At 34.8% G+C, this 16,095-nt stretch overlaps 1 protein-coding gene across 19 annotated transcripts in view; it reads right to left on the bottom strand.

The window, feature by feature from the left end:
• KIF21A (kinesin family member 21A) overlaps nucleotides 1-16,095 on the bottom strand; it is a 184,417-nt gene that overhangs the window by 47,833 nt on the left and 120,489 nt on the right. For 13 of the 19 annotated variants that reach the window (XM_018047922.1, XM_018047934.1, XM_018047923.1 and 10 more), the window contains exons 11-12: nucleotides 9,246-9,449; nucleotides 4,467-4,505 (exon numbers count right to left, since the gene is read on the bottom strand). In XM_018047922.1, the coding sequence (XP_017903411.1) occupies nucleotides 4,467-4,505; nucleotides 9,246-9,449 (243 nt within the window). The remainder of the gene's footprint in view (nucleotides 1-4,466; nucleotides 4,506-9,245; nucleotides 9,450-16,095) is intronic. The other 6 variants (XM_018047930.1, XM_018047941.1, XM_018047929.1 and 3 more) reach the window with 1 other exon arrangement.

Below are 16,095 nucleotides of genomic sequence, written 5' to 3'. Positions count from 1 at the left end.
AAGATGAATATAAATATTTTTCCTTTGAAAATTCTTAATTTTCAAAATTTTCATAATTCTTAATTTATGTTTATTTAGGTAGTTATTTCTTTAATTTCTATCTTCCCCACTAGATTGTTTAAGTCTCATGAGGGTAGGGATCATGTCTGTTTGGCTTAGCATTGCATGCCCAGTACCCATGGTATGTGCATAATAAATGCACATGAAGGATTTATTAAACATATTCATCCCTATGACTGTGCATGAGCACCTCCGTTTGGCACCTCTGCCTGGCACCTCTGCCTGACTGAGTCTCACATACTAATTATGTTGGAGTAAAATTGTATAAATTAAAAGATGCATAAAGATGCATGGAATACAGCACATATTTAGAGTGAGTAGAAACTACTAGCAAGAATATCAGTTAACTGGAGAGGAACCAAGTAAACTACAGCATGAGTTTGTTAAATCACTTGTTAGAGAAAAATGCTGAATATACTTGAACGCTTGTCATACATCACTTAGGATGTTGATTTTTCATCATCATGCATTTCAAGATGGAAATTTAGAAAGAAATTCCCCCTCATCCAGTCATCTGACTCAAAGGCCAGCACCTTTGAGTCAAGCAGTGCTATACTTGAGATAGACCTAAGGCTTAGAGCTAGGAAAAAAGCACGTGCATGGAGATATTTCTTACTCCCTCTTCTATGCAGTTTCCCTTCTTCATCTGCAACTGTTGCAACATACAATTTTTGTTATTATCAGTTCTTTCATTACTTCAGGTTCCAGCACAAATTTCCTTTTATTCAGGTTTATAGCCTTGTTCCAGATACTTGACCTAACACACCCTCCTACTTCCTCCAAGTCACCAGAGTCCAGCTCAACAAATGTTACTTCCTCTTACATATGAAATTAATTCATACATTATAAGCTATTTACACCAATTCTGATGCAGAAAAATCAGCAGTAAGTTTATGTTATTAATTTACCCTATATCACTTAAAGCTTCAGCTATTAAAGTACAATTTGATATTTAATGGTTATATACAGCAAATATTCATGCTTTCCTCAATAAACTGGGAAAATTTTATATCTAAAATAACTGTCTAGGCAGCAATGAAAAATATGTAAGTTTTCACTTGCCATAGAATCAGAATCTTTGATCTGGAAGACTAGTGATCAAGTGACTTAAAACCTTTGACATCTTGACCACCAACGTCAACATCTCTGTTGACAATTAAAAAAAGAAACTTTGCCATGGGGAAGTTTATCAACTCAAGGGGACTTAAAACCAGGTGTCATGACTCCAAGGCCAGTATTCTAGAACATTGCCTCAAAGTTTGGTTCACAGAGAAAGAAGCATCAGCATCATCCAGGAGCTTGTAAGATATGTAGAATCTCAGGCTCCACCTCTGTCCTATTGAGTCAGAATCTTCATATCAAACTCCCCAGGTTATCTACATGCACATTCATGTCTAAGAAGCCTTGTCCTAAAACACCAAATAATTCTGCTTTTGTTATCCATTAGGGATCATATAAATATTAGAAGCAAACTCTGTTCATTAAGTACATTTAAAGGACTTAACTACTTGAAGGTGGGAAAATGTTTCTATTACACTACTTTAACTATACATTTTATTTTGATCTTTCAAAATAGAAAATTTTTCACATTTTATTTCCCTAATTTAATCCCAATGATAAACATAGTATCCTAAACATAAACTAATTAGATGAGTCCTAAGATAACTTACAGATAGAATTATATTCTATGTGAAATTGAAAGTGAAGTCGCTCAATAGTGTCCGACTCTTTGCCACCCCATGGACTGTAGCCCACCAGGCTCCTCTGTCTGTGGGATTCTCCAGGCAAGAATATTGGAGTGGGTTGCTGCCGGGAGCCAGCGTGAGGAATCCCACCCATGACAAGGTCATGCGGAGAGGCCTGATGGGCAAGGCAAGTCAGGCCTCAGGGTTCCCCCTGGAATTTCCTGAGCATGTACCCCAAAAACCAGAATCTACCTGCCTTATTATACTGTGCTTTTCCACTCTTCTGACACACTCTGGAAAAAGTTAACTCAGGGCTTTAGTCTTCTGCATTTAAAAGGGATGTTTCAATTCAAACCCCCTCTAATAACTCTCTAGCTTGCCTAACAGATTCCCTTGGACTTTTTACAGCTTGAGAATTGCTTACAGCCCCCCAACCGCGAGAGGCACAAAGCTTAAAGCATCTTAAAGATACAGAGCATTTTCTAAAGAGCTAAATATCATATTGGTGACAGATTTCACTGTTGACTCAATGATTGCTGCCAGGCCTCCATATTCTTTATCTTTTACACACCTGGGAGGATATTAATCAATGTAATCGGGATATGGAAAAAGGTATATAGTAGTTTTGATGTTAGCAACACTAGACTTTTGAGTTAATTACTTTTCTTTTGTTATAAATCACTGTACTCCTTTTACTTGTTATAAGTTGCTGTATCTTTGCTATGTAAGAATGTAACTTTATTTAGTGTTTTTCTGAGAGTGGCACCAGACTTTGGGAAGATCAACACAAATAAGTCTTCTGGTTGACAAACCCTTATCAGAAAAAAGGCTGTAAAATGTTAATTGGCCCTTTGGCTGGAAGATGATGTAAATCACCTAAGACTTGTGTATACAACTAGGTATGCAGAGAAAAAAGCCTGGTTTTGATAAGAGTCTGGGCTGCTAACGCTGCATAATTTTGTATTACCCATTGATCTCTATGTACAATCAAAAAGATATATAAAAGGCCTTTCTAGACAATAGAGGCTGGGCCAGTCATTGGAAGGACTGGTTTCCTCTTTACTCTAATTTCAGGCTGAATTCCCATCTGGGGCATGGAGGCTCGCCATGTCTACTTACTTGGCTCGGCTTCTAAGATCCATGAGCGAGGGAGCCCAAGGCAGGGCACTCTCCGATATTCAAACAGATGTCAGTGGCCTAATGTAGATGGTGCAAATCTCTTGTCCTGGGATTTTATTGGCTTTCCACTTAAACCAAGTTATTCAGAGTCTTTTCTCCACTTAATTTTCCTACTACACTATTTCTTCCTAATCTAATATTATATTTCTGATTAAATAAATAAATAAGTTTTTTCCTCGCCTACTCCGTCTCCCCTTCAAATCGCCCTAGATCCACTGGGGCTGGACCCCGGCAGATTGCCATTTCATTCTCCAGGAGATCTTCCCAACCCAGGGCTCGAACCTGGGTCTCCCGCATTGCAGACAGATGCTTTACCATCAAAGCCACTGGGGAAGCTCATTCTAACTATAGAATATATTAAATAAGTTCTAGAATAAATTATAGAAACTTTAGAATACAAGCTTTCCTTGTGGCTCAGCTGGTAAAGAATCCACCTGCAATGCAGGAGATCCGGGTTTGATCCCTGGGTTGGGAAGATCCCCTGGAGAAGGCTAGGCACTCCTGTATTCTGGCCTGGAGAATTCCATGGACTGTATTGCAAAGAGTTGGACACAACTGAGCGACTTTCACTAGAATACAATATGTAGAATATAATTGTGGAATGTAGATTATTAAATAACTTAAAGAAAATATAATTTTAAGGTTCTAGCTATTTAAATTAAGAGATTAGTTTAACTAATTGTTGCAAAATAAAAGTTCTCAAAAGGCTTATTTTAAGTAAGAAAATTTATAAAGTGGTGCTTCTAAAATATTTAATATTATTTTGAAATCAGTTTATGTTAATCATTTTGATTATGTAATCAGGAGATGTTTAGTAAAATCAATAGAATTTCTAATAAGTAAAACAGTACTTGACACATGGTTAAATAATCATAGTACTAAACGAGTAAACTGCAAATTTTTATTATTTTGAGAGTTCAGAACTGTGCTTCTAAATTTTGCTCAAATATCAAATGGAAAAAAAAAAAGAAAAGATCCTGCTTTTGATGTTCACTTTAGATACATTTAAGTAGCAAAACTTGTTTTTCTTATTCAACCTTAAATATGCCTTATAAATCTTGTCTGTAGCAAGGCCACAGTTTCCTTTTGCCTGTTGCCATTTTAATGTTGTTTTCCCAACAAAGATTCATAAAATAAGGAAGTGAAGAGAAAGAGTCCACCCATAACTTAGCATGTGCTCCAATAAAACGTCAGTTCCCACCAAATTAACAAATCTCTGTCTATTCACAGGTTTCCAAAAGATATGTTCTGAAAGTCTAATGGTGGGGTTCTTGGGTCATTTTTAGTCACAAAAATTATAATAGTCAATATTAAATTCACATGAAATTGCCTGAATTTTAACTCACATAACTGGTGTGGGTTTTTTTCTCAAAAAGTAATTTTCATATTTTCAATGTTTTTGTTAATTTTATAATATCATCATTATTTTTAGGAACACCAAGCTAATATAGTCTGAAATATAATTCTACAACACATATCCTTGTGAATGGCAACTAAGTATTTAAATGACATTTTAATAAAAAACCTGGGAAATATTCCAACCTTCTTTCTTCTCGATTGCTTTCCTCAAGTTTCTGTAGCCTTCAAAATCACGAGGCACAGTATTGGAAGGCCAAGCCAATGAAGGACAAACCAGACAGTAAAAAGCGAAAGTGATAAGAAGGTAAAAATGATACATGAGCTTGAAGACTTTAAAATAAATTTTAAAAGATATCATCAAAGGACAATACACAGTAAAAAGGCAATACATTTTGTATAAATAAAAAGTAAGTAGAAAAACAAGCAGCACTATATCTAAGAAGAGTATATAGACTATCAGTTGAAATCACTCAGCAGTAAGATGCACATTCTCAACTTATGAAGCTGATAAACAGTACAAGTACTTGGATGCCATAGCTTTCTTAACCTGAAATGGATCAATTTTCTCAGCTTCCAAAGGGGGGGGAAAGAAAGGTCACTTTCAATGATACCGTCTTCCTTTTAAACCTTTACAAAAGACTTTTTTATGGCATCATTTAAAGAGCTTCAAAAAGTAATGCCTTTATACCATAATATGAAAATACCATTAATGCTATATACTAGGATACTAATTTTTAAACTTGTTTATAATTTTAATATACTACACATGAACATCACTAAAAATTCTATTTCAGAATTATATATGAAATGGTATTATGGTCAAATGAATATGGTTGTTATGATATCAGTGGAAAATTATAATTTTATTAACTGAAATTAATATCACTGTATTAATTACTAGACTATCAAAGGTTATATCTAAGGCAAAGGCAGCAGGAAAATGGGAAATGTAGTACTTTTCATTAGTAAGATTATTTTTTAACCAGGAAACTATGAGAAAAACTATAAATATGTATTTAGAAGTTTGAAGTTTAAAGAATATTCAATACACAGAATTGGGAATCTTTACTCAATGGAATGTACTGAATATCCATTGTCTCTCATGTAGACAAAAAGATATAGATAGATGTGCTAGGCTCTGATTAAGCATATAGCAATCTTTACATAGTACACTTCTGCTTGCAATTCCAAAAGTACTTTTCAGAATCATCAATGTTTTTAAATAAAGAGATGGAGTCTTAGCAATACATTATTTCATCAAGGCATTTCTCATCTTAATTTTATAATGTGATTTTAATTTGCAGGTCTGTGAATGTTTTCACAATCAACTTATAAACTGCTATTGCAAGAAGAGACTAGCAATCTTTCTGAGAAAAAAAAATTTCGGAGTGATATTCATCAGGGATCAAAATGTCCAGCATAATGGCTAAAAAAGGGAAAGAAAAGCCATTGCTTAAGAAATCTCTAGAGTTTCTAGAGTTTCAACCTGACACCACTAAATACAAACATAATGCAGTCTGATGAATGAGTGATTTTTTTATTGATATAATGCAAATCATTTAAAGCTAGATATCCAAAATATGGGGATTACTGTGTGAAAGGCAAATTTTATTTATCTATATAAACAAAAGAAGCAAAAAAAAATCTAATTTAGGCTTATGCTGACTATAATGAGCTATAATGGCTCAAAGAATATGGTTCTCTGGCACACAGCCCTAATTTTCTATTTTCAACAGGAAGAAATTTTGTTAACCTTACATAAGAGAGCTATATTAAAACATATGGATGATGAGAGCTAATAAACAGGCAAACTTTAGATGCCTTCCCAATTGCTTCTTTAAAAAAAATTGCAATCAATAGTTCCAAAAGACAGTAGAGGAGCAGAGATATAAACTAATAATCTGATAATTCTCCATAATTTAAAGGAGTACAGTCTTTATTTCATTTAGTTCCATTATTATGTTTCTTCCAAAGTTAAATGGGGTGGGGGACCTGTGACAAATCTTGCTAACCATTCTAACATTTGTATAACTAAATAATAAAAATAGGCAATGTTGCCTATTCAATTATTCTTCCTTACCTGCTTACTATCTACACTTGGATTATTTTACAGTTCAACAGAAAATAAGCACAGAAAGGCAGAAGAGCCAACCTTAAACCACACATATTAACAATTGGTTGTAGTTTAGATAAAAACTTTGATGCAGAAGAGGGTGAAACGTTCACATAAAACATGATTTAGGGCATACTCCTTGAAAACAAACATAGCTTCTGACTTAAAAATGATATAGTTACCATTCTTCCAACCAACACTTACAGTGTCAGAGGCCCTGTAGTAACTACAACCAAATGCTAACAACACAAAACAAAGTAAATTAAAAGACATGGAGCTTCTAAAAATTTTGCAGATTCAGTGGGAGGAATGAAAGCAGCTATGAGAACTGGGACAGCTGAGCAAAACTGAACCCAAAGGCCAAACTCCAGATAGGTTTTGGAAAGTCTCAGCCAAAAAGGGGTGTAAAAAAAAAATCTTCCCAACACCATTTAATTTTTTTTTCCTCATGAGATTTCTGCCCACATTTTCAATAGTTAGATTAATGCTTTCTCTTTCAAAATTACAAATCTCCCTAGAGGAATCTTATTAGTAATAAGTCATTTCCATTGGCATGAGTTCCTTTAGTTAAATGGCTTTGTTTCCAACTTTGAATTTAAGGAGATGAGAGAAGTAGATGATTTTGAGGTTGGGAGTGCTTTGGACTAGGGAAGAATGACATGAGAACTGACCTCATAAGGGTGGAATGAATCAAGGCACCATTGGGACACAGGAGGTCAGTAAGTAGGAATAAGAGAAACTGGCTAAGGCAGAAATTCATTTTTTCCCTCTGCTCTCCTTTTCCTATCCCCTTTTGAATTGCTTGTATTATACTATAAAATGAATAAATATCGTTTTATGTGTGTGAGGAAATCTGGACATTGTACATTTGTAACAATTTCTAGGGAAAAATTAGTTCCAAGTTGCAAACAATTTTAAACGGAACTCACTGTATATGCAAAGTTAAGGTAGCACCAAATCTTGCAATGCTCTATTTGATAAATAAATAAATAGATAGCATGTAAGACAACTCAACCAGAATCAACACATCTAAACAGGACCTACTGCCTCCAAAGAGTTCCTACAGAGATTAATCATTAACTTCAGCAAAGCTGCTATCATTCTAAACATTTCTGGACCTCTTTGTTTCAACAGTAACAAAAGACCCATTAGCTAAAATGAGAGCTTACTAACATTTTTTAAATAAGAATTTATATTACATATACATACAGCTAAAAGTTACTGTTGATAAATGAAATGTTTTATCAAACTGACTAAAATAGTAATATTTATCAATCAAAAAGCTTACAACTTTGCATTGTTACAAAAACAACCTGTATCAAAGGTATTAATTTATGGTACCTCTAATCACTATAAAAATGTCAAAAGAGCCTAGGTTTCTAATGGGATCCCTATTATTTATTATTCATACCCAACAGGTGACCATGGTAACATCTCTAAATTTACCTCAAAAGGAAAGAGCAGAATCAACTCATGACCTTGAGAAATATATCCTTGCTTACTGTTCATGAACCCAAACTACCTACACCTTTAAAAACAAGTCATACCATTTCACATTTTGACCAACTACACAACTGAATTTTACAAATAAATGATAAGTTGTATGCAAAGGTCTCATTTTCATTTCCACAGTATGTTGAGTCACACCAGTTTTGATAATTCTGTGAACACTATTACAGTTTTAAGTGCCCTACATAAAAACTAATCATTATATATTTCTAATGTTGCCATAGTCAACCACTCAAGCAATACCTATTAAGACATTAGTATCTCAAGAATGCAACTGCAATTACAATGCTCCTAAGACCATAGATGTACAATTCCTGGTCTTAATTATTCTAATAATCCCTACTTAACTCAAGGACACACAGCAGAATTAATTCTGAGAGTTTGAATCTTTAACAACTTTAGTCAACAGACTATTCAAGGAAGATATGCCTGGTTGCCAAAATAAATGTCTAAATAAATAGAGCAAAGCTGCACTAGATTAAATGTCAATAATAATTATAAAAAGTACACTTCTGTAACAAGCTATTTAACAAATAAGATATCCTATTCCCCTTTGGAATATCTAGCCAAAAATGCTTAAAATTAATTTGACCAGCATGTTTAAAATATATTCTATGTAAGCAATTTGACTGCACCATAGAATAAATATGTAAACATGTACACAATTTATGAGGTCTTAACCACTCACACATTACAAGTGGTTATATTTTAATTTTCCTCCTCTTCTTTGCATCCAGTTGATTTCAGAGGGAGATAACTACCAGGATGCAAGGAAAAGGAAACTTAGAGCAGTGGTGAAAAGCTGAGTAACTCCTTGTTGGAAGAGTCAGAAAGTCTGAAATAACATAAATAACTTTGACATAGTCAAATTAGAAGTCCTGTTGAAAATACTTAAGAGAGCAAATGACATTAAATGACAGCCTGATGAATTAATTTAGCCTTTAGTTGAACTAATCTAGACAGGAAGCAGAATATATCAATGAGACTATTTAACTGCATTAGAAAATGGAAAAAAATGAAAATACTAAGTAATGATAGAACAAACTTTGCAGAAAAGATGAATGGAATGCAAAGGCAGCTATTTGAAGAAATAAGACAATAATTTCTAATAGTAATTTTACCTTGCCATAGTCTAAATAAAATTCACTACCGTATTATTGTAATTAATTTTTTACATATAAGGAAGAGATAAATCTTTTAAAGTATATAATTATAATCTACGTTAAATGACATTTCATTTTTTAATATGAGGTTATATATACTCATTGCAACTGCAAATTAAAATATCCTTAAAAGTGAGAAGAATAGAGATTCATATAGAAGTGATTTTATAATACTACCTTTTTTTCTTCTTCTTTTCTTTTCTTTTCAGCTTCTCTAAATCTTTCTTAGCTAGGTCTATAATCTCAATGGTCTCTTTATCTGAGGATACTATAGTAGGGGAGAAAGCTGATGATCCGCTGAAATATGGTGATCTTGATGTGGCTCTTGTCAAGTTTTTTCGAAGATTCTCATTCACTGCTTCACTTTCTAATAATTTTGCCCTAGTGAATAAAAATATATTTCAGCTGTAAACATTTTATTACTGTGGTACATAACACATAAAATTTACCTCCCTAACTGTCTCTTAAGTGTACAGTTCTACAGCACAAAGTACATCCATACTGTTGTACAACCACTGCTACCATCTACCTTCAGACTTTTCCATCTTCTCCAACTGAAACTCTGCACCCATTTTATAAAATACACTATAACTTCTCATTCCCCTCTCCTCCCAGTCCCCAGCAACTACTATTCTACCTTTTATCTTTACAAACTGTACAACTCTAGGAATAAATGGAGAACACATTAAATGAGTTGTTTTGCAAGCTAAAACATTTCCCAAAACGTATTTCAACACTGCTACAAGGTACAGCTTTTTTAACAAATGTGTTCATAAACATTAGTGTTTGAGATATTTTTTAAAATTTCCTGATTAAATCATTACAAATTTGAAGTAACATTCTGTGCTCAGAAGTGCCAGTGATAATTAGATTACTTGCATTCTGGCCAATACACACTCAGTATTCTGGCTTTGTAAACCCATCATTTAAACTTAAAATGTACAAGCAGCATGGTTCCCTTCCTTCCATTCCTTATTGATCACACTATAATAACATTTCCAAATAGCTAGTCAAACATACCCCTAACTGGCTGAAAGATATCTGGTTCCTGAATATGGTAAGGAAAAAGACAAAAATCACCAAGGAAACCTGAGTCTGATAATTGAAAACATTCTTTTGTTTGCTCAAGTGGCCCTCACAATGACAGGAGAATAATGCATGTGCTGTTAGTAAAATGCAAAAACACTGAATGATGAGATCCTAAAAGAGCCTTGATTCTTGAGATTACAAGGGATTCAGAGACTACTCTAGGCCAGTTCCTTAAGTCCATTTAATTTAAACCACCATAAACATGATTATCTACCTCAATATAATACATTTCCCAGGTCAATTTGGTGCGAGGGTGACTGCGCACATGCTAAGTCACTTTGGTGGTGTCCAACACTGTGCGACCCTATGGACTGTAGCCCATCAGGCTCCTCTGTCCAGGGGATTCTTCAGGCAAGAATATTGGAGTGGGTGCCATGCCCTTCTCCAGGGGGCCTTTCCAAACCAGGGATAGAACCCACATCTGTTACGTTTCCTGCATTGCCAGGTGGGTTCTTTACCACAAGCACCACCTGGGAAGGCCAAGAGTGATTGAGGCAGAGCTAAAGGAGAAAATGCAACGTACTAGTACTACCTATTACTGCTAGCATGCACTCATCTCTGTCTCAAAACTATATTACTATGGACATTTGCATAAGTTCAAATGTTTCAGAGGAAGATGCTAGACTATTCGCAGCTACTGAGCTCTAGAAGACACAGTCAGCTCTGTGTTTTTTCACTGTCTACCAAAATTATTCCTGACACTGCTGCAATCAGCTAGAGACAGAATATACACAAATCAGTGAATATATTTTATGTGTTCTATACATTCTTTAATGAAATTGTTTTACTTTATATTCAGTGTCACAACAGCTACAATGTTTTAAAATTGTTAAATATTTTAAAATTTAAATGTTTACAGTTGTTTACAATTTAAATGTTTAAAAGTGTTAAATGTACACACTTCTAAGTTAAATGATTTCAAAATCAATTTAAAGAAGATTCTGAATATAATGATGTTATTTTTTAATAAGAAGTCAACCTAAGTATAAAAACTCAGCTTAATGATAAAAACTCAAAGTCAAAATTTACACTTTTTCATATTTTCAATATCTAGCTAGAGCCTGAGTACATAATAATGAATGCTAAGAATGACTGAAAATACAAATTAGGTATCAATAATGACGTGTTTTAATTGGTTCACTTATATAATAATCGGATAATCTGTGTTTATTAGTACCAGATTTTAACAGTTGCATTTGGTAAGGGCATATTTTTAATGCTTCAGTCCTGGTGCTAACAAAAGCTGAAACCCTTAGGGCTCACCTCCAACTCCACTAACCCCACACCACACTCCTGCTTTCTGTGAGGGCTGTAGAGATAACATCTCTCTCTTTGTAATTTCTTCTCTTTCCACTCACCCACCCACACATTTATTGCTATCTGCATTTAATTAAATTGGAGACCAATCAGTGAGGCATAAGGAGAAGTACACAAGGAAACTGACAGTTCCATCTCAGCTTTATCACTCACTGAACCCTAAAACATGATGTTGTTAAAGCTTCCACTTTTTCTTCCATAAAAGAGATGAAAATATATACTTCTCTAGCACAGTTATGAGGATGATACACAATGAATTTAAAATTTATCAAGGAATATTTTAAAAAATAGTAGCTATTATTAAAAAGTTGAAAAAATATAATTATTTAATTGTAGGTGTTTAGTTAAATCAATTACAACCATGAGATAATCATGGAGCCCTGCAAAATTCATGTTAGAAAAAATATTTAATAGCATTTTAAAATGCTCCTAATATCTTATTATATTTCAAAGAATAGATAGCAAAGAAATATATACAATGTGATAAAAATTTTACAAAAGTATGCATTGAAAAAAATAAATATTTTTTTGTGATATACAAAAATGAAACATCAGTTCTTTCTTAGAATGATGACTCTGGATGATTTCAACTTTTTTAATACTTTCCTATATTTTCAGAAATTTCTACAAAAACTTTAAACCTCAGAAAACTAGGATTAATTAGTGACGATTATCATTTCACAACAAATAATGTGATATATAAGTTTATTAAAAGGTAACTAGTTATTATTTTATAATTAAAATGATAAGACTTAAAATATAAATATTTGCATGTGGGGCAACACATTGACATAATTTGCATTAAGAAGCTGTGAATGAATGCTTTCCTAAGAGAAATTATTGATTAAAATATGGATTAGAGTAGAATTTGGTAGATAAAAACATGCTGTGAGAACTTATAACTAAATAGTAATAACACATTAGACCTTTATAGCATTTTTCAATTTAAGATTTTATACATCCTGTCCTTTTATTAGAGCCCCATAATAATTCTTTCCTCTTCATGAATTACAGTTTTGTCATGGCAAAGGGGCTTGTGTAACTCAATGAAGCAATGAGCCATGCTGTGCAGGGCCACCCAAGAGGCATGGTTCATAGTTCATGGTTCAATGTGGTCAACTGGAGAAGGGAATGACAAGTGGCGGTTTAGTCACTAAGTCATGTCTGACTCTTTTGGAGCCCATTGACTGTAGCTCACCAGGCCACTCTGTCCATCGGATTTTCCACTCAAGAATCCTGGAGTGGATTGCCATTTCCCTATCCAAGGAGTCTTCTCCACCCAGGGATCAAACCTGGGTCTCCCACACTGCAGGGTGATTCTCTACCAATTGAGCCACCAGAGAATGGCAGATCACTCCAGTATTCTTGCCACAGGAACCCCACAGTGTGATAAGGCAAAAAGATATCACACTGGAAGATGAGCCTCCCAGGTCAGAAGGTGTCCAGTGAGCTACTGGGGAAGGGCAGAGGGCAATTACTAATAGCTCCAGAAAGAATGAAGAGGCAGGGTCAAAGTAGAAATGATGCGCAGTTGTGAATGTGTTTGGTGGTGAAAGTAAAGTCCAATGCTATAAAGAACAATATTGCATAGGAACCAGGAATGTTAGGTCTATTAATCAAGGTAAATTGGATGTGGTCAAGCAGAGATGGGAAGAGTAAACATCAATATCTTAGGAATCAGTGAACTAATATGGATGGGAATGGATGAATTTAATTCAGATGACCATTACCTTTATACTGTGGGCAATAATTCTTCAGAAGAAACAGAGTACCCCTCATAGTCAACAGAAGCATCTGAAATGCAGTACTTGGGTGCAGTTTCAAAACCGACAGAATGATCTCAGTTCATTTCCAAGGCAAATCATTCAAAATCATAATAATCCCGGTCTATGATCCAACCACTGATGCTGAAGAAGCAGCAGTTAAATGGTTCTATGAAGACCTATAAGACCTTTTATAACTAAAACAGAAAAGAGATATCCTTTTCATCAAAGAGGATTGGAATGCAAATGTAAGAAGTCAAGAGATATCTGAAGTAACAGGCAAGTTTGGCCCTGGGGTACAAAATGAAGCAGGGCAAAGGCTAACAGAGTTTTGTTAAGATAACATGCTAGTCATAGCAAACATCCTCTTCCAACAACACAAGAGACAACTCTACACATGGACATCACCAAATGGTCAATACTGAAATCAGACTGATTACATTCTTTGCAGCTGAAGACGGAAAAGCTCTACATAGTCAGTAAAAACAAGGCCTGGAGCTGACTGAGGCTCAGATCATAAGCTCCTTATTGCAAAATTCAGGCTTAAATTGAAGAAAGTAGGGAAAACCACTAGGCCATTCAGGTGTGACCTAAATCAAATCCCTTATCATTACACAGTAGAAGTGATGAATAGATTCAAGGGACTAGATCTGGCAGACTGTGCCTGAAGAACTTGAGTTTGTACTATGGTACAGGAGATGGTAAACAAAACCATCCCAAAGAAAAAGAAATGCAAGAAAATAAAGTGGCATCTGAGGAAGCTTTACACATAGCTGAGGAAAGAAGAGAAGCAAAAAGCAAGGGAGAAAGGGAAAGATATACCCAGCTGAACGTAGAATTGGAGCATAGCAAGGAGAGTTAAGAATGCCTTCTTAACTAAACAGTGTAAAGGAGTAGAGGAAGACAATAGAATGGGCAAGACTAGATATACCTTCAAGAAAATGGGAGATAACAAGGGAACATTTCACACAAAGATGTGTAAAATAAAGGATAAAAATGGCAAGGACCTAACAGAACAGAAGAGATTAAAAAGAGGTGGCAAGAATACATAGAAGAACTATACAAATTGCCTGGCTGGATGAATCACAAGCTGGAATCAAGATTGCTAGGAGAACTATCAATAAACTCAGATATGCAGATGATACCACTCTAATGGCAGAAAGGAAAGAGGAACTAAAGAGCCTCTTTATGAAAGTGAAAGAGGAGAGTGAAAAAGCTGGCTTAAAACTCAATATTCAAAAACCTAAGATCATAGCATCCAGTCCCATCACTTCACGGCAAGTAGAAGAGGAAAAAGTGGCAGCAGTGACATATTTTATTATCTTGGGCTCCAAAGTCACTGCAGATGGTGACTGCAGCCATGAAATTAAAAGATGCTTGCTCCGCGGAAGAAAAGCTATGACAAATCTTGACAGCATATTGAAAAGCCAACAAAGTTTCAAAGTTCTGTATTGTCAATGCTATAGTCTTTTCAGTAGTCATGTATGGATGTGAGAGCTGGACCATAAAGAGGGCTGAGATTTGAAGAAGCGATGCCTTTGATTTGTGGTGCTGGAGAAGACCCTTGATCATCCCTTGGACTACAAGGAAGTCAGACCAGTCAATCCCAAAGGAAAGCAACCCTGATTATTCAATAGAAGGATTGCTGCTGAAGTTGAATCACCAATACTTTGGCCACCTGATTCAAAGAGCCAACTCACTGGAAAAGACCCTGATACTGGGAAAGATTAAACGTAGAGGAGAAGGGGGTAACATAACATGAGATGGCAAGATAGTATCACTGACTCAAAGGACATGAATCTGAGCAAACTCTGGGAGATAGAGAAGGACAAGGAAGCCTGGCGAGCTGTAGTCAATGGGGTCAAAAAAAGAGTTGAAAATGACCTAGTGACTGAACAACAATAACAACAAAAATTCTTTGACACTAGTGGGCATTATCTCATTTTTACAGATGAACACTAAAGATCAAAGATGTTGGGTGATTTGTCCACGTTCATATACTTAATAAACAAGATAATAATAAAAAGAATAATTTTTTATACTTAATAAACAGAATAAAACTTTCAATCAGTTAACTCAATTTAAATTCAAAGCTTATTTAAGTTTATTCCATATGTAAATTACGTTTACATGACAAATTACAGTATTGAGATTGTAGAAGAATACTCCTTATGAGTGTACCAAATAAAAGTTGGGAAAGTGGAATAAACTCAACCCATATCACAAAAGATTTGATCACCAACTGAACTCAAGGCCTAAGAGTCATCATTGTTGACTTAGGCAATAGTCTTAACTCAAGAACTTAAAGAAAAAAAAGATATAAGATGCTTCTGTTAGCTACTAGAAGGAACAGAAATGATTTAGTCAGTTTTCTAGGAAATAGTGACACTAGTCAAACCATTCATGAAATAGTGAGATCAAGCTTAGATCCAGTCTTAGAATAGCAGGATGGAAGACAGGAAATGTAGCCTAAGAACCAGAGTATGGACCAGCCTAACAACTGACCAATGCCAAGAAGATAAAAAGAAGCAGACAGGAGCAGAAAAAGAATCTTCAGAACTAAAAGAGATTAGCTTTGTCAGAAGGAGTGGTAAAGATGCACTTTAAAGAGTCAGGAAGGACTGGAAACTGGTCAGAAAACAAGTTTTTGGCAGTGGGCAAGAAAGATCATTGCCAATCCAAGATGGAAATTATAAGCCCAGGTTGGGTTGCTGACCAGAACTATAACCTAAGGCCCCAAAATTCTCCATCAAAAAGGTAAAGTTTAGAAATATACAAACAGAATAAATTCAAACTCAACGTTCAGAAAACTAAGATCATGGCATCTAGTCCCATCACTTCATGGCAAATGGATGGGG

Source organism: Capra hircus, chromosome 5 (assembly GCF_001704415.2).
Source record: "Capra hircus breed San Clemente chromosome 5, ASM170441v1, whole genome shotgun sequence".
Lineage (NCBI taxonomy): Eukaryota > Metazoa > Chordata > Mammalia > Artiodactyla > Bovidae > Capra > Capra hircus.
Note: the sequence above shows the minus strand (reverse complement) of the source record. Positions and strands in the feature narration are given on the sequence as shown.